The sequence below is a fragment of the Ooceraea biroi genome, chromosome 6 (genome assembly GCF_003672135.1).
Source record: "Ooceraea biroi isolate clonal line C1 chromosome 6, Obir_v5.4, whole genome shotgun sequence".
NCBI lineage: Eukaryota > Metazoa > Arthropoda > Insecta > Hymenoptera > Formicidae > Ooceraea > Ooceraea biroi.
In genome coordinates this window covers 13,979,171-13,998,545 of record NC_039511.1, presented here as the reverse complement: position 1 = coordinate 13,998,545, position 19,375 = coordinate 13,979,171, and the positions used below count along the sequence as shown (strand labels likewise).

Here is a 19,375-nt window from a genome sequence, read left to right as displayed (position 1 = left end):
CAGGATTTATTTGTGACGAACACATCGAATTAGATATGCAAGCTAAAAAGATTAATGTAATGTTTTGCATGATACGACCTAAAAGGGTAAAAGGTGAGGGGGAAAAAGCGAAAGAAAAGACGGTAGAAAAGAAGAGAGATAGCGACGCAGCTTAAAAACAAAAAAAACAAGCAGAAGCACGTGAAAAATACTGAAAACCGACGGCAGCAGGTAACGCCGAGATCTTTAGCACTGATCTGGTCGTGGCCACTCGTATAAATTACGAGTCTGTCACGAGTCGCCGTAGGAAGAGGACGAAAGGTATCGGTGATTTTTTTCCCTTGTTCAATTTCTCTCTTCCCGTCTTGTTCCCACGCGTAACTCTTTTAGGACTTTCCATTCTTTTTTAACATTTTTTAAAAATCTCAATAATGGTATTTCCTCTTTAATCACACGTATGGATGCTAAAGATGGCGACACCAAATCTCGCTTAATTCTGCTCAAACACGATAATTGCACTCAACATTACCGCACTTTGAATATCGTGAAACAATAATGCTGGCTATAAAAATATGCATCAATATGCAATTATAAACAAAAAGCGAAAAAAAGATAACAAAATACTGAGTAGTTTAACCGACGCGAAAACTTGTGAAAGAATTTAAGGAAGGGAGAGAGAGAGAGAGAGAGAAAGGGAACGACGATTGGTAGTACTGACCTGTGGTGGTATTGCGAGTAATGCGGATGCCACGGATCCGTCGGGTACTCGTAGACATCACCGGGATGCTGACTATTCCAAAAAGAAGGGGGAAAGTTCCTCATGGACATGGGGGAGATATTTTCTGCAATAAAAAAGAGGACGGTTTCAGCAACACACGAGCTTTTAATGGTCCGCGCAAAGAAAGGCGCACGTATGGGAAATTCTCAGGAAAGAAACAGGGAGCAGTATCTCTCTCGCTATGTTTTATTTTCTGCGCATAATTCTCATTTTGCTCCTAGAGGGTATCCGGAATCCTATCAATCAGTTTTTAACGCCCTTGAAAGCATGCGAGCGACTTGTCGTCGAATCCGAACATTTTACTCGCTGCTGTAAACATCGTAGTTAGACTTTTTAGTTAGAAATCGGCTTATGTACAACCTGAGGAGAATAATTTTCATGGCAGTAATGCCATAAATATCGATATCAAAACTGATGATCTCCAAATGACGAATTTGATCGATAAACTCATTCCTTCTTCCACCGAGGGAGTACCCTCTTCTCCTGCCTCTACGCCACGGAAAACGGGTTCCAAGTGACTGTCCTTCCACTCTGCCTCTAACTAGCAAGAATAAATAACTTCACCGGTCGACTAAATCATCGTAGTTTATAACGGCGAAGTAAGTTGGCAGCAGATATGCCTTTCCCAGCACGTAATTGAAGTTATTTAGTTACGGAGATGAAATCGCGTGTACGCGCGCGCAAGCCGAGGAGAGAATTAGAAGGTATAAATCGTGGACGGTGCGGTTGATCTCGCTTTGGTCCACTGTCTTCGAACGCGCGTTCCGATTGGCCGACGATGAATAAAAAAAGTGAACGAAAAGAAAAGGAATCTAACGTGACCGAGATCGCGCAGAAAGGACCGCGGGAGGATACACGACAAGGTTCTGACTTCAGAGTGGCCGCTTGTAAAACAACTGAGCGGTACTCTTGTGCCGTTTGCCGATTCGATCCCGTGGGATACTGCCTGCCGGTTTAGCAAAGGTCCCCTCTGAAGTCCGTGGGAACGACACAGAATATTTTAATAAAGGCACGGCTACAACACGTCAATTACTTTTTGTGTTTATCTTCCTTTCAAACTTATTTCTTCTAAATCAATACAACATTGGATTTGATTAAACACATTTTTCGAAACAGCCACTGTAGTCCATTTTCGGAATCGTCTCCAAATTGGTGGTCGAAGTGTCCTGAATGGTGTCGTAACGTTTCCTTTTCGCTAATTTGTGTTTTGGGAATAGACAGAAGTTACACGGAGTCAAATCAGGTGAATACGAGAGATGTAAAGCTTTTCTGGTCAGGAAATCGCGTACAATCTCGAATTTGTGCAGAAGTGACCAAACCTATACTTTCAGTATTCAGGCCATACTCGAAGAATCCTGTTCCACAAACAATTCAGAACATTCAAATAATAACGTTTACCGTTTGATCTTCCCTGTGGAGAATTCTTTTCGAATCGAAGAAAACGGTGTTTTCTTCTTCAAAGACAGCAATGTCTTGATTCAGTTTCTTTGCATGCGCACTTTCTTTGACACAAAAATGTTATACGATCAAAAAATGTTGTTATTTTCCGAAAATTACTTAAAAAATTTAGAATAATTAGAAAATTCGAGAAAATGATTCTGTCGATAATGATTGAATGATCACAAAAATATTTTTGTGATCATCCAATCCAATATACAAAAAAATAGGATTAAATACAAACTTCAGTAATTCCTCATACGCGCAATTAGATTAACAGGTATATTTTTAAAGTAATTATGCAATAAAACCGAAAAAATTCCACGATTATTTATATAATCATGAGTATGATTCTTTAATCTTCGAGAAACGGTGGTATAGCTGGGAGTACCGTGGGACCGCTTGCAATCCCTCTCTCTCCTTTTCCTAGTATCTACCTCGTTCTCAGTTCGCCGACTGTCCTTTATTTATTAACGCAATTAAAGAAACAGAGTGTCGACCGTCTGCGGCTGGCTTTCTTCTTTGCCGATGCCGCGACCGAAGAGAGAAAGGATATCGTTCTACGTAGAGGGGAATGGGGAAAGGAATGGATAGGAAAGGGTTGTCGAAGCCTGATTCGCCAATAAGTACCCGCGTGTTCCTCAGAACGTCAGAAAAGGCCGACATTTTAATCAACGACTTGTACGAATCTCGATGCTACTCTTGCAATTACGCTCGCTTTTCCTTATTGAACAGCGCTTTGTAATATCTCAATTTGCGAATGCATATTAAAATAAAAAATACCACAGAGCTGTTTTGCTTTTCTTCGATGACTTATAACTTTTAAGAATTGGTTTTAGAACCTAAGTCTTTATTAAGACTTTTTTTCTTGGCTTGGTCCATACCAGTATCATTCCAGTTTGTAACCTCTTTTTCAGAAAACTTTGTATGACGCTTTATATATTCTATTGGCATGAGCCTACTTTTAATTTGTTTGAAAATGGAGTTTGATTATGCACTATTCATCTGGATCAATTTCCGTTGAAATGAATATTTACGGCATTATCTCGAAGGGATTTCAGGTACGTGTTTCACCCTATATAATTTCTCTTGTTTTTTGCACACAATTGCAGAAATAATTTTCCAGCTTCCTACTTAATACGATTTCTGTTTGTTTCAAATTGGAACTCGCTCTGTTATCCCCGTTGATTACCCGAATTCCTTTTTAATTCCAAAGTAACTTCTTCCTCCCTCTGTTCCTCCCTTCACCCTCCTACTCTTTACTCTTTGCTTTAGCAGTGCGTACGTTTAATCTCAAAGCCGTTCAGTCCTTGTACGTACGTTACTCAACATTCCATGGCTAAAACTGTCTTGCGCGATCTCGCCCCTCCTCGCTCCAACCCTCTTCCCTGTCCCTCACGATGTCTTTCCTCGACCCTCCTCCACCGTTCTCTTTTCCGAGCGCAGAAGCTCTTAATTTACCTTCCGTACGAGTGCGGTCGCGGGAAGTTAACGCGTGGCAGCAGAAAGGGGACGAGGAACGAAGAAAAGGACGAGGAGGGGTAAGGTGTAACAATTAGGTTGCGTTGTCTTGAATTCTAAGCAGGCTACTGAACTGATCCTCGACACCGTAGTCGAGGTAAATGTGGCCTTAAACGACACCAATATAGACAAGCTTGCCGATCGCTTGCCAAATCCGCTCGCATGCTGACAATTCCGGTCCCGCTTCACCTCCCCCCTCTCCGTCCACTTGTGCGATTGGGACGTTTCCTTCGCTCTTTTCTCCCTATCGGCCTGCCTTGCTCGCGTTTTAAGTCGACGCAAGCACGAACGAGCTACAATTGTCACGAAGCTTGTTATCCTTGTCGCCGGCTAACGGCGTACTTTATTACCTCACAAATGCTTGGTCGACTGTCGTTTTCCTTGAGATTTCGGCTTCATTGAGATTCGAAAAAGAGGACTTCGAAATTGGATTCTTTTTTTGCAATTTCAAAAATTGTTGCAATGAAATTATGCGTATTTTAAAATAAATTATCTTTTTCCGATGAATCAAGAAGTTTATTTGGAAATAGTTTACCCTTTAGTTTGTCGTGAGCGAGGGCTCTCTGAAAGTGTTCTTCCACTTCGGATGCAGCGTCGCCTCGATAATGCGTGAATACCACGCAATTCGCGTTAACGTATTGCGCTCTACTCTCGCCATCATCAGAATCCTCGGTGGTACCGGCACCCACTCCTGCGAATCAATTACATTTATAATATTCATAAATAATGAACGATGTTTCCTCCTTTAAGCTGAAACATTTTCGAAAATCGTCTCACCGTCTGTTGATCTCTCATCATCCAGTGTACGTGAGGGTTGTGAGGTGGTGGTAGAGAGAGGCGGTCGCGATTGCGGCGTTGGCCTTGGGGATGCAGGACTCGGCGCGGATCCTACAGAACCCGCGCTGCTTGGTTGACCTTGAGGAACACTTCCGCCGGCGCCGCAAAGCTCGATGCTGGCTGCTTCCAGGGACCTTTGATGAACATTCAACTGCAATAGGAAATGAGATTAATTTCACAGTCAACAACACTGTGATTCTCAAGATTTTATATTTCACTGCAATTTTTCAAGTCAGCACATATACGTATTTATAAATACAGGAAAAGGAGTATGGAAAATTGTAAAAATTTTGTGGTACAAAACCAATCGTTATGAAACTTGACACAAACTTAGTACGAGGTAAAATATGAAGAAATCTAACTAAAATCGACCGGCTAAATGAGTGGATCCTGGTCAAAAAGCAGAAAATGTGTCCAATGAATCGTGTGGCGGCAGTGCCATTTACCACTTACATAATCTAATTTTGGCAATAAAATAACATTGTGCGTGAATGGCTCCTCACAAATACTGCAGCTTTGTCGACTAAAATTAGATTATGTAAGTGGTAAATGGCACTGCCGCCACACGATTCATTGGACACATTTTCTGCTTTTTGACCAGGATCCACTCATTTAGCCGGTCGATTTTAGTTAGATTTCTTCATATTTTACCTCGTACTAAGTTTGTGTCAAGTTTCATAACGATTGGTTTTGTACCACAAAATTTTTACAATTTTCCATACTCCTTTCTTAATTTTATTAAGTTTTTAATTTAGACTTGAACGACGTCGCCTGTCTTTATCTTTTACATCGTATTATTAAATCTTTAGTAGTCGTACTTCATTTTTTAGATGTCAAGATTCCGTGAATGTGATTATTGCAAACTTCTATCTCTGGGTTTTTGCTGATAATCTAAAACAGCATCGAATATCTCTTTGATGAAATGTAACGAGATTGACAGGAATAAAGTAAAGTCAAAGTAACTAATTTAAGCTAAATGAATCTTCCTCTCTTCCCTCTGCCCCCTCTCACAATAAGGATCGAGAAGAAAATCATAATTATCTGTGCGAACGTACGCAATCGTTATTTGTTTATTTAACAAATTAATGGTATCAGTTAATTAGTTAGCTGTCCAACCAGTCGTTAATAACTGCTAGTTAAACGGTGTAATTGATCAGTCATATATGGTTTACAGTGTTATATTGATTATGATGAATCATGATGATGAATCACGATGAAACTATGCGCGATAGTTGAGGAACAAAAGAAACATAGAAAAGTGTCTTAAAGTCACTACAATCTCCGATTCCTGAAATCCAAAAGATTGAATGTCTGCGATAGAAAAAGTGTGTCTTTGAAAGTTTTGCCTTTTGAAATATTTTTAGAAATCTTGAGCTTGTGATTGCGTGTAAACACATAGATTAACAAATAGTAGCACAATAATGAAATATTCTATGTATTCATATCAGGTTGTTCTTTAGCGTTTTTAATAATATAGGTTGTAACATATATTCGTTATTAAAAAAAAGTGGGACGAATATATGTTACAACCCATTTATATATTATTCATACATTTTCGTCATACAATAACTCGATCATTCCACATTCTGTAGAATGTTAGAACCTAACAAATAGTCGATCAGTGAGATTCTCGAATGGCAAATCGCACGAGTCGAGAAGAAGCGCGACCAATCATCGCATTGTTCACGTATCGCAATGATTGCGATGACAGAGCGGTAAAAGGGAAACACGAGCGCATAAATACTTGCGCGTTTTAACGGCAATAGCAGAGAACTTCCGCGTGACATCGAGGCCATGCGTTTCCCCGGGCACTGTAAAGAGAATGAACGGGTGACGGAAGTGGCAACAAGCCCACTGACTTCCACATTGTCCATACGCCACGATATCGACCCACCAATCCAATCCTTTCGATTGTTATGCATTTTCCTCAAACAAACATATTTATTTATTCATAGATCTGGCAAATTAAATTTGTGGAGAGGCAAAGGAATAACGAAGCCTCGTTTCCCAGTTTATTTTAGACGACGTCGAGGAGAAACAATTCATCGCGCACACAGTGAGTCAGGTTCTCTTTTTATTCAGTTTCCCGGCTACGCGAGGACAAAAATGCGTGTCGATGTCCAACAAATCACTGCGAATCGTGCCTTTCCTGCTTCTTCATCGGTGTAAGGACGATGAGCCTCGCTACTCCGCCTGACCAATTACGAGCATGCATCAGCGCTACACGGAAATAAGCTGACGCTGACGTATGCGCCGGTCGGCGGAAGGGTGTGCCGGACGAAGGAGCAGGCGATGAAGAAGAGGAAAAGACGGACGACTATGCTTGTCCGGGAGATGCTATCGTTATCTACTCCAATAAACTCGGGACCCGTCGGCGTTCCAAGGTGCAGTACTTCACTGCCATGATGCACAAAGTGATGACGAGCGATGACCCGTGGTAGGCGTCGTCGAATGAAGGTATATCTGCTTGTCATCGTGGCCTTTGCGACTGCTGATTGGTAGGCGGTTCGCGATGAAAGCCGGAGAAGCTTTAAAGTTGGCGCGCGTCTACGAACACCCTCGGTAAGCTCGCGATGGTTTATTCACATGTGATCGACATTCCGCGCGAATATCATGTATGAAAAGCAGTTCTTGCACTGCTGCCAGTATCGAAATAATCGATCGCGTTATTCAATTCTCGATTCATGTACATCGGTTAATTGTGAATTTATCTAATTGCAATCTAATAATCATGGGTTCTATTTATTATATAATTTATTTATTTATGATATAATATTACATGTGAACTTTGTCACATAAAAGCTCCTTTAGATTTAAGTAACGTGGAGAACCCAAATAAAGCAGCAATGCATGCATCACCATAAAATGCATAACATCATAAATCGAGAGAAATTGTTTTATTTGATAATTAATTGAACGCCGTGTATCATACTGTACGTATCTATTGATACTTATTGAATCGCACCGCAAGAAAAGCATTTATTTCGCATAGAAATCATCTCTATGAAAGAGGGTGAAAGAGAAAGGGGCGAGAGGGAGCGCGCGCGCGAGAGAAAGAGAGAGAGAGATTAAATCAAGGAGCGGCAGGTCTTCCATAGATTACCACGGTGAAACATCCAACACCGGTCGGCCGGACGACAATGTGGTAATTAATTGAAGTAAGACCGTCTCCGACGATCTCCTCTCTTCCTCTTTTGCTTTTTCTCCCTTTGCTCCACGACCAACGAGCAGCTCTAGCCAAGAGAGCTGCTTGCGGCCCTTCAAAGCATTCCAAAGCGCAAGCCCGCCCGTTTCTCTCCACGGCGTCTGCTCGCTTCTTCTTCTTCTTCTTCTTGCCCCCCGAATCCCCCTTTCCTCCCTCCCGTCGTTCTTCCAGTCGGTGTCGAGTCATTTCACGAAAGGTCCGAGGCCGCATCTTTATTTCTTTCCCTTTTGTCTTATAGATCTCTACCAGATTATGGTATATCGTATAGATCTCTTCTCCCACATATCGTGTTGCTTCCAATGCTCTAGTCTTATTGGTCCCAAGACTTTTTATATTTAAAGTTCACATACTAAACTGTAAAGACAGATCATATAGTAATACTTTTTTTTCACTCCTTCACCAAGTTAACAAAATTTGTTAACAATTGAGATATAAGACCAGAATCTCAGAATTTCTTTTTTTAATATACTTTAGTAGATTTTGAATCGGATTTTTAAATTTGTCTCTCTCTCTCTCTCTTTCCTCAGTTTTCTCTTTTGTAATTGTTTAGATTTTCTTGAATGTTAATTCTCTCGATTGTTGATTTGTTCATTTTCAAGATTTGCAGATGGTTGATTTGTCCGTGCTCAATCTTTAAGACCGACGTTATCGTGCGGAGGGTGCAAGTTGGGGTACTATTTATCATTTTGCGCGGATACGACAAGCAGCAGCGCGCCGAAGCGAGTAGCGAGCAGGTAACCCTTTAGTCAAACTCGGGCCGTGTGTACGCGTTTGCATTTATATCGAGAACCGACGATATTATTCACAGTGTATCTTTGCGGCGGAACGCATTAAACGGATACCGGCGCGCTTCTTCCTTGTAGCGGAATACCCTTATCAGCGGGTGGCACACCGTTTACTCATTTGTGGATGTCTGGTAGCACTTAACTGTTATTATGAAGCAAAGTCTTGCGGCAGATAAAGCGAGTAGTATACGCTGAGGTAGACGATTAGCTGAAACCGACCGAGGCAAAAGTAGCAAACTGATGAATGTGGGAAGTGAAATAGGATATAAAGGAGATTCTCGATACAGGCATATGAGAAATATTAAAGAAGATATATAAGAGAATATAATATGATCAGAAACATTTGGAAAATTATAAAATCTGAAACACCCCCATAATGATTATAAAATTGAGAGACATAGAACGTAAGGAATTTAATATCTGAAGGATTTACCGATGCGAGATATTATTAATTCAAGATAAAATTAGCAACTGCAACGAAAACAGAGATAGGTAACCGAGTAGCTATAATGTCAGTCTATCTCTTCGCTACTTTTAGATAGCATTATGCGTCTATGAGATTTACCATAGCGATGTTTAATCAAATCTGGAATCCCAGGTATCTAGCAACACGACATTTATCTCGCGATGCATTTAGAATCGTATAAAGGATACGAGGGACACCTCGTTGACACCGAAAGAGATCGCCGAAAATATCGCAGGCAGGAAGCGTTACACGCGTTTCTACGTTATCGCTGTGAATGATCAGCCGGCTTTCTCGCACACGCACAAGGCGCTAATTGAGATGAGTGACGGCTAAACTACGGAAGAATCTTCCGATTGATGCGTTTACCATCCTCGCCGACGCAACGTTAGCCGATAATGTCCGCAAGAGTCCGTAAATCGTTCAATTAATTAGCGTGAGGCGTAAGTATGATCGAAATGACGCGTCGTTAGGCTCCGGTTGGAATCCGGCTCTATTTATCGGCTTTACGATTATACCACCCGGAGAAATTCATAGGGTCGGTTTATTCGAGGGGAGTGTCGGAATTCTCATACGATACTTCCCGCGCGAATGATAACACCGGAAAGTGTCTTTTATTAAGACTCAAAAAATATTCACGAATGGCTAGGTATTCGGTATGGCTAGTGCTTTCCGTTGTTCTAATATTCATGTCATGATAATGATCAGCTGTTAAGTTATTGCCACGTCTAAATTATATTCTGATCACATAATGTTATCTTTTAATTTTATTTATATATTTTTTAACTTTTTATCGGATTTTTGCTCTCCGTCCGTTACATCGGAAATGAAGACCGCAAAAGATCAACACATACGGTATGATTCCGTTGTAATTGGCGAAACTGCAGCATCGTCCATCTGGCATAGCCGCTAATGAACGAAACTTAAAGGCGAAGGGAGTCTGTTTGCGGCATGGCTTATCAATAGTTGCGATCCCTGTAGTCGGAGCCTCTCATCTTCATAGAAGATAGGAGAATCGCGTCGATGAATGGCTATGCCCGGTTAACAAATTGCAAGATACGCCACGGTTGCACGGCAGCTTGTTACCAGTTCCCTTCTTCCTTTTATTCTTTGCTTCGGTTTTCATCTCCTTCATCTGGAATGTTTTTTAATCCTTTTTCGATTACTGTCTCTTTTCCATCAAGAGAGAGAAAGTTAAAAGCATAACAAACTAAAATAAAAAAAGTCTCAGATAATTTATAAATCCTGGATGTACAATAGACTGAATGTCCAAAGATTCGAAATTCTGAGGATTTAAAGATATAAAGGATTATAAATCTCGAAATATTAGGTCTTAATTATAAGCATATCAAAATTAAAATAACTAAAATATCTTCTAGGAGCAGACATCGTAGATTTTTTTAAAGAGATTCCAATATCCAAAAATTTGAAAAATACACTGAAGAGACATAGAGGAACGCCGAGGAGAATGCGGTAACTGCGAGTCGCAGCTGGACGTAAACATAGCGTTTTTATTGGACAACATGCTCGACCGCGAACTTTCAATAAGCTGCTGAGGTACATAGTAATAAGCTGGTAATGGTCCTGGTCGGCAAGAGCATAACCCATGGACGCTGCGGTAGGTAGCCATCGTTATTGGTCACCATATCGGATCAGGTCTGATAAGAGAGCGCTAAAAGCGTTCCGCGTTGCCGCCGCATCTTGGGGCATTCTCACCGTTCCTACTTCTCTTTTTTTTATTACATGTTGACCTTCGGCTCGACGCTAGTCCCGTTTTTATCTATCACGCAGTCGAAATTGCTGTTTTCAGTGGAATTAAAAACAGCGCATCTTAAACGGAACATTTTAAACGAATTCGTTTTTGAGAAATGATAAACTTATCAATACTTGTTGTCCTAAAAAAGTTTTAGACAATAATCGGTTAATAGAGGAGAATCCCCTATTATGAGATATGCTCCTAATATGAGATAATGGGGTTTCTGCTAAACTAGTGAGCACCATCTGTTAGTTCCACCATGAACTTATTACTCTTGGTGTAAAATGTATTTAGTGAAAAATTCATTGTTCGTTATTGCGTTTAGCCTTTGCAAGAAAAAGTTTGTGAAATTGTGAACATGTCAAAGGAACTTGAGGTAAGTTTTTAAACCTTGTTTATTATATAATAAAGAAATGGTTGGCAATAAATTCAGTATGCAATGATAGAGTAGAATCGTAGTAACAGGAAAATACGCAATTTGTTGAATTGCTTAATTGTAGAGGTTAGAGTTCATGATCGCGGAACCGCTAGACGTGTGGCTCGTATAATGAGATATTCAGGGTACTCTTAATATGAGATAATTATTGCTCGAATATGAAGATTATGTAGTGTAATAAAAAGAAAGAAAATACTACTTAAGGTTAAAGAAAAGTTAATACGAATTTATATTACGCAGTTTTGTGTATTTAATTTTTATAGAATCTGACTATGGAGGTTAGAGATACGAGGAAGCGTCGACAGTGGAATCGTGAAGATTTGGCGAAGGCTGTAGCAGCAGTATTTTTATAAAACTATCTAATAAAGTTTTTTAATTGCAATACTGATGTATTTTGCACTTTTAACACCGATTTCTCGAGGTATCTTATATTAGGAGCACACTTTCTCGATCCTGCGTAAAGCTCTTTTTGCAAATTTTTTAATTTTCAGAAAAAATAATATTTAAATTAGATTTTTCATTTCACCAACCTAAAGCTTATTAAATTCTCTTCAAGATAACGTATTACATTTAAAAATTCTGCCTATAGATTTCCTTACATTCGGTAAAATCGATATGGTATCTCATAATCGGGGACTTTCCTCTATTAATGATTTAAAATTTAGCATAATGTATCACGTGTCATGAAAAGAGAGAGCATCAACCTATTCTTGCTTTCTAGCATTATTAAACTTCGTATCCTTTCATTTCGTCGATAACAGTTCGGAACGTTAAGATTTTCAAAGTAAAAACGCCAGAAATTACGAGCATGCATGTGTAATAAACTTACGGGACTAAGATGTAACTGATGAGATTTTACGAAGGATTCTCATCGACCGTGTCGGCATTCGCGGTTTTCTGGCTCATTACAGTGACGAGCGAGCTGGCTGCGAGATCTAAGAACGCGTTCCACGGTAGCACAGCTCGATTAATATTGAATACCCGACGACGACGACAGCGTGAGGCTACTGCTAATCGACAGAACCTAACTTTTCCCACATGACTCGGAAACTTCTTCAACGCATACTGCAAGTTATTCATTTTTTCGCCCATCCAATTATCTCTGATGCAAGGATATTGAGGACATACTCGTTCGACTTCGTTTCAACACAGTGAGGAATCTCATTATATTAAAAAGCGAAAAACTTTAGCTCCCTCTCTCCTCACCATTAATTTGTTTAAAAATGGAGTGCGAGAAGAGATGCATATCCGACACTGCATGCTTTTTTGTATTAGGTGTATGCAAAAGGTTTAGTTATTTTTTGCACGTTTTCGTTTTACGTGCATAATAAATGTATGTAATCGGTATCACAATGCAACACCACGGCCACAAGATTCTTTTTCATATTTGGTGAAATATGAAAGAAATACTCTACTATGAGCTTCTGAATCAAGGTGAAACGATAGCGAAAGACAGCGGTACAGTGAACAATTGAACCATGTGATTAGTTAGGTGAAAAGATTTACTGACCAAGAACGTCATAAAATCATCTTTCTTCATGACAATGCTCGGCCGCATGTTGACCTAGCAAACTTTAATGAAACTCGAAGTTCTGCATCTCTTACTTTGTGTTAAACTATAATATAAAGTATATATACAGGGTGGCCCATTTTAATTTATACAGTCGATTTTTTAAAAAACTAAAAGAGATACGAAAAAATGTTTCAGACAGACATGTCACGATTTCGAGGGGGACATAAGATGATACCATTGATTTGACCTTGAATAATCGTTTGAAGGTCACGCGAAGATCACCTTCAATTTCTTAAATTGAAACCCCAACTTTTTATTGCAGATTCTTATTCTCCATCGAAAAGTAAGTAACTTTTGTCTGAAACATTTTTCCGAAAAATGTCATCTTATGTCCTTAAAATGTCCTCAAAACTCATCTTGAAGATCATTTTAAGGACATAAGATGACATTTTTCGGAAAAATGTTTCAGACAAAAGTTACTTACTTTTCGATGGAGAATAAGAATCTGCAATAAAAAGTTGGGGTTTCAATTTAAGAAATTGAAGGTGATCTTCGCGTGACCTTCAAACGACTGTTCAAGGTCAAACCAATGGTATCATCTTATGTCCCCCTCGAAATCGTGACATGTCTGTCTGAAACATTTTTTCGTATCTCTTTTAGTTTTTTAAAAAATCGACTGTATAAATTAAAATGGGCCACCCTGTATAAAGGAGTATGGAAAATTGTAAAAATTTTGTGGTACAAAACCAATCGTTATGAAACTTGACACAAACTTAGTACGAGGTAAAATATGAAGAAATCTAACTAAAATCGACCGGCTAAATGAGTGGATCCTGGTCAAAAAGCAGAAAATGTGTCCAATGAATCGTGTGGCGGCAGTGCCACTTACCACTTACATAATCTAATTTTAGTCGACAAAGCTGCAGTATTTGTGAGGAGCCATTCACGCACAATGTTATTTTATTGCCAAAATTAGATTATATAAGTGGTAAATGGCACTGCCGCCACACGATTCATTGGACACATTTTCTGCTTTTTGACCAGGATCCACTCATTTAGCCGGTCGATTTTAGTTAGATTTCTTCATATTTTACCTCGTACTAAGTTTGTGTCAAGTTTCATAACGATTGGTTTTGTACCACAAAATTTTTACAATTTTCCATACTCCTTTATCAGAATCGGAGAAGGATGCATTTTTATGTTTCCTTGTCAGAGTAGAGCAAAGTACCGATATCTCGACCCCTGTCAGTACTTCTGGATACAGAATGCGCGACACTAAAAGCAGACACGTGCGCACGAAATAGCGAGCGATTGAGCGTAGCAATGCGCGTGTCGCAAAGAATGGCAATCCTAGACTAAAAACAGAACAGCGCCAAGGAATGCAACGCATTGCAGCACATCTTGCTGTCGACGACGGACAGTGAGTCCGGTGTGGCTCGCACGGCGACGTACTTAGACGACTCGATCATTACGTGATGGTGTGAGATATGGCAAAGTCGCGCCTGTAGTTGTCCTATACCCTAATAATTTTGTCTGGCCAGCCTAACGTATTAAAGGTAAAACTTGTATTAAAATTATTGTAAGAAATCAAGAGGGTCAAGGATCGGCAAGGCCGATCTCTATATGCAAGCACCTAACTTTCTACTCGGTTATACAAATAAATTCGGTATCTTTTATTTACACAATTTGAAATTTATTTGTAAAAAAAACAAGACAAACACCGAAAATCTTAAACATCGAAATACTGTCGATTATTTTCTGTCTATCAAATGAACAGATAAATTCTCTAATAATAATAATAATTTGATGGTTTTAAAAAGTCATCGATGCTTTCTTGGACATTTTTCGCAGTTTGAAAATAAATATCAGTCAGACGATGTTGGATCTAAAGAGGCCAAGCCTGGTGAATACGTAAGAGAAAATTTCCCAAGGAGAAGATAACTTTTTCCGTCTACTTCGCGACATATGATCGAGTGTTGTCATGCTGTAAGAGTTGCCGAGTTTCCTGGCCAATAAATAGTCTTTTTTGCTTTATCTCATCCCTTAAGCGGATAAGCTGTTGTTAATCGAGCTCTGCAGTAACTGTTTGACCTGAATGTAGCAACTCATAATATACTGCGTCCTTGATATTTCACCAGATGCAGTACAACACGTTCTTGGCATAGATGCTGGACTTTACAATCGATGTCAATGATTGATCGAGATCTATCCATGATTTTCCGCGTTTAGAATTGTCGTGCAAAATCCATTGTTCATTACCGACGATAATTTGATGCAAAAGATCTCCTCTTTTAAACTTGGTCGTTCTTCAGTCGACTGAAATCTCATTCCTCTCAGAACATTTTTAAACGTTCATAAGAATTGAGACACATTCGTTTCTGTTCCAAATTTTCATCTATGATATTTTTCCGTCCTCGCTAAAATGCGTCAGAGACCTGAGCTCGACGCCCATGCTCCTGAATGGAAAGAAAAAAGGCAAAAGCGATCTCAATGGCGGTACGAGTCCTTCCCGTGGAAACTAGCTCTTACGAAGAAAATCTCATTCAATTCAATTCTAATGCCACTGCTATCGGAATCGAGCACTCGATCTTGAGATCGGCTGGAACGCAGTCACTTGGTATTTATGACTGTTCCGAATGATGAAATTGTTCTCACTACGTTTGAGACTTGACGACGCACCTTTTCGAAAGTGACCCGGAAACTCGATTCTTCACGAACCAGGAAACGTTTATAAACGAGAAGTCGTAGAGTGAAACTCGCGAAATGTGCGAAATTCACAGAATTTAAGATGTAAAGAGTTTTGAATTTTGGTTTGATAAGTAACTACTGCGGAGAATGTTCTTAGGTAGATATTAAAAGCATGCATGACGCGCTTGGTGTACCGTTTCGGATTGGCTCGCGCCGAATCCAGCGTTTAGAAACCTGCAATCGCGTGTACGAGTCGGCAGCGCGTCTCGCTGCATCCCTTTATTAACATTAACGTACATTCGTTACACCGCACCGAACAATATTGTTGAGGCTCGTCGACGTATTAGCGAGTACCGCGGAATGCTTATGATTTTACGAGCCTCTTTAATATGCGCTTAGCTTCCGCCAGTAGCTCGAGCTTGCAATGCCTCCGGGCTCTTTCCCCGCGTCTCTTTAGCTACCTTCTCCGACCGCCGCCTCCTCAGCATGCCTCCGTACGACATTTTCTGTTTAACCTTTGAACCGCGGCTGTCTCGAACCCGGAGCGGCAAGTGCATTCCAGGCAGAAGCAGTGATCGTCAAAAAATCCAATCCATGGGCTCGGAAACATCTATATTGATCCCAGGCGGAAGAGATCAGCCTAATCGTATAGTAGCGGCAATTCGCGGGTACAGTTACGCTAAAGGAGGTATTTTAGAGAGGACTACCTATTTGTGAATCTTAATTTGTAAGTTTATGCAGATTCTTAACGTCTTAATAGTTCCCGAAGCCCTAAAAAACTCCCGAGTATTTCGTTTCTTAGGGTACGAACTTTTTCTTAGGGTATGAATATTTGTGTTTAAGTTTTCACAATTTTTCGGTGCAAATACCGTTCGGAACCAAATAAAAGATATTCGTTTCCAGTGGTAAATGTAAGCAACCATAAGTCTACCTAAAGGAATCGTGGACGAAACGCCGAGACTTTTCGCGGATCATTTTTCACTCTCATAATCGCTCGTCTCATCTCGACGCTCGTGACATTGCACTAGCTGACAGTGACGAATCGACAGCCCTCGAGTCAATCCTTAAGTCATCGAACAGTGCCAGTGTCTTTCTGTCCGCTGCATTTCGTGACTAATGAAAATGTCTGTCCGGATAGGAAATAAAATAAGAGAACTATTCCCGCATTATCTTTCGCACGATTGCATATCGCTTAACAATCGTCAGATAACGATAATGATAAACTAATTGATTAGTAATATGTATAGTAAATTTATGCATTTATGTTTACGAAATGAAAGATAACAAAAGCATATATGTAACTAATATTATATTCCACTTCTATAAACATGAATTTTTTTAACATTATTTAAACATAAAATCCTTATAATTCCTTAACTCTACAATAAAAGCGTTTATTTAAAATATAATTAAAAAGTTTAATTAAAAATAATATGACTAATTTAATACCTTTAATACTCTATCGAACTTTTCCTTATTTTCGAAATTTTCTCAGAGAAACAAGATTTCAGTCGAATGAAGAACTTATTGTTATTATTAATTACTATTTGGAAAGGCTTGATATTTGAAATTTTGTGTACATGGTCCACAAAACTTTTTAATCAACTATCATGTAAAGCATGATCTGTCGAATTGAAAAAAAAACAGATATTTCTCCAAATTCTAGTTTCACATACGCATCGCATATCGTTGGCGACGACAGACATTTACTTCCTACGCGTGAATGATTCCATCAAAAACACGAGTCGACGACCGGCGGCATGATGATGCGACCGCCATATTTGTTGGAGCGCACAGACGCAGTAATTATGAGGCATAATTGCAATCTCCTTTATTTCTTCAATTACCCATATAAAATGGTGGTTAGTATATGAGGATAAAGGAAGAAAAACGAAACATCTCGTCAAAGAAAAAAAAACAAGACACGGTCGGCAGACATGGTTGTGAGAGCTATAAGAATTTTTATAAATTTATTTTCCTTTCTTCCCTTCCTGTGGATAGATAGATATTACTTTGTGTATAATATATTAAAACAGAAAAATACTAAAAACGTGAGACACTATCAAAATAATATACCGATTGCTCAAAGTTGGGCGCAGATAGGATTCAAACCTGCACAGATAGAACCCAATGAATCAAAAATTAAAGTCAACCTCTTGAATTATTTAAACATTGAAAAGATTACCGCAACTGCGAATTTTAGTGTGTAACTCGCTTTATTATATCATTAATTATATAATTTACTAGTAAAAAATAATTATTATAATCCGAAGAAATGAAATATCAGAAAAATATTTAATTCTTTAATGCTTTCTTCATGACTTGTTAAGCCCTTGAATTCTCGTATTCTAATATCTATAGTAACTCAATGAGTTAATCTTCGATCAATTAACAGCGAATTCTGTTTGTGCAGGTACTTAGGTAAGAATTTCAATTAGAGAACGGAGAGAACGAAGAGCGAAGAGAAAGACGAGAGAGCAAACGATCGAAGACTAAGACAATTAATGGAGAGTTCGCCGAACGGAATCGCACTTCCGGATTTTAATGAATCAGCTACGAACCAAGCTTGCTATGGATATAAGTTTCTATGCATATGAAAATTTTTTTGATCGAGCGTCATGATTGACCATGATTTTAATGATAATAGAATCATCGTCCATTTTAATTTCATCTGTTACATATCTCGATAAGACGAGATTTTCATATAAAAGAGAAACGCGCTGTGCGTTATCGACTTTTTTCTCATTGCTTTAAAAAACTATAAAATATTTTTTCACGTACGAATTATTTATTTATTCATTTTAATTCAATTTAACAGCGGTCTCTCTTTGAGGCAATAGTTAACAAAGTTGACCTCGCAGTAGTAAATTTTCTTACGTTCCTCGTCGAAGAGCGAGCCACTCGGATGGCAAGGGTGGAGAGGAAAGGGTGCTTTGTGGTAAGTTTTTCAATTGAGGACGAGAGAAAATTCGCCGGCTGATGAAGCGAACCGAGGAAAGTTTATGAGGCCGGCGGAGTGGCTGATTTTTAAACAAAGCCTAATTTCCGCAACTTCGTAGCACGGACACGGCCGTTATTACTTGGGTAATAAATGATTATTACCGTCGGGGAAGGAATGGCAAGATGATAGGGGAGGGGTTAATAAAGGTGGGCGAAACGCTTTGATGCCTTCTCGCTCGGATGGAGGCAAGCCGAGCGACAAATCTTCGATATTCGGACGATGAAGAGCTCCTTCTCAACCTGGGGAAGTTCCTGCAACCTCAGGAGGCAAGGGGCCGTGACGCGAGTGTTTAGGGTCCTTTCCCATCCATTAGTTAAGCAGTTGGTTATCTCTTTCCTCTGTAGTAAAGGATTCCTTGTAACGTCCATACCGGATTCACTGCACTCTTTTTGTAATATTTGCCTCGTTTCCTCGCACGAGAATTTTATTCCTAAAATACACGACCCTTTATACACGCGCGTACAGTCTCTGTTGCGTCTACTGTCCCTTTTCCTCTTCTTCTCGCTCTCCTTTACGCCGACAGCTCGTCAATGAAATAGCTGCGAGTGGTGCTGCGGGACACGCGAAATTGATGAAAGTATGCACGCTGCGTGCATTCCGCTCGCGTTTGCCGTCGAGCGGAACGGAGCGGACTCGCGCGCGAGCATCTACAACTGACGATTCTCCGTTCTCTTTTTCTCTTTCTCCTTCTTTCCCTCTTCTCTCTCTGTTCTTTATTAATGAGGAAACATTCTCCGCGAGATTCGCACCCCTGCTCGTGGTTGGTTAGATGTGCGCGAATCGCGCGCGAAGGAAGACGTGAGGAATCTCGCGAAAATCAACGCGCTCGGAAACGAATGAAAAACAGATGCGCCGAAAATTTTCATTCCTCGCTCTCGTCCTTTGATCCTGAATGAGACCAGCCCCCGAGTGGTCCCGCCCGGTTCGTTTTAATGTCGGCACACGGCTTCGAGTACATTCAATTACGAAGCGCGTT

At 39.8% G+C, this 19,375-nt stretch overlaps 1 protein-coding gene across 1 annotated transcript in view; it reads right to left on the bottom strand.

The window, feature by feature from the left end:
* Positions 1-19,375, bottom strand: part of LOC105276728 (protein vestigial) — a 52,556-nt gene that overhangs the window by 11,329 nt on the left and 21,852 nt on the right. The window contains exons 2-4 of the mRNA XM_026970359.1: positions 4,493-4,703; positions 4,251-4,406; positions 698-821 (exon numbers count right to left, since the gene is read on the bottom strand). Coding sequence (XP_026826160.1) covers positions 698-821; positions 4,251-4,406; positions 4,493-4,703 — 491 coding nt within the window. The remainder of the gene's footprint in view (positions 1-697; positions 822-4,250; positions 4,407-4,492; positions 4,704-19,375) is intronic.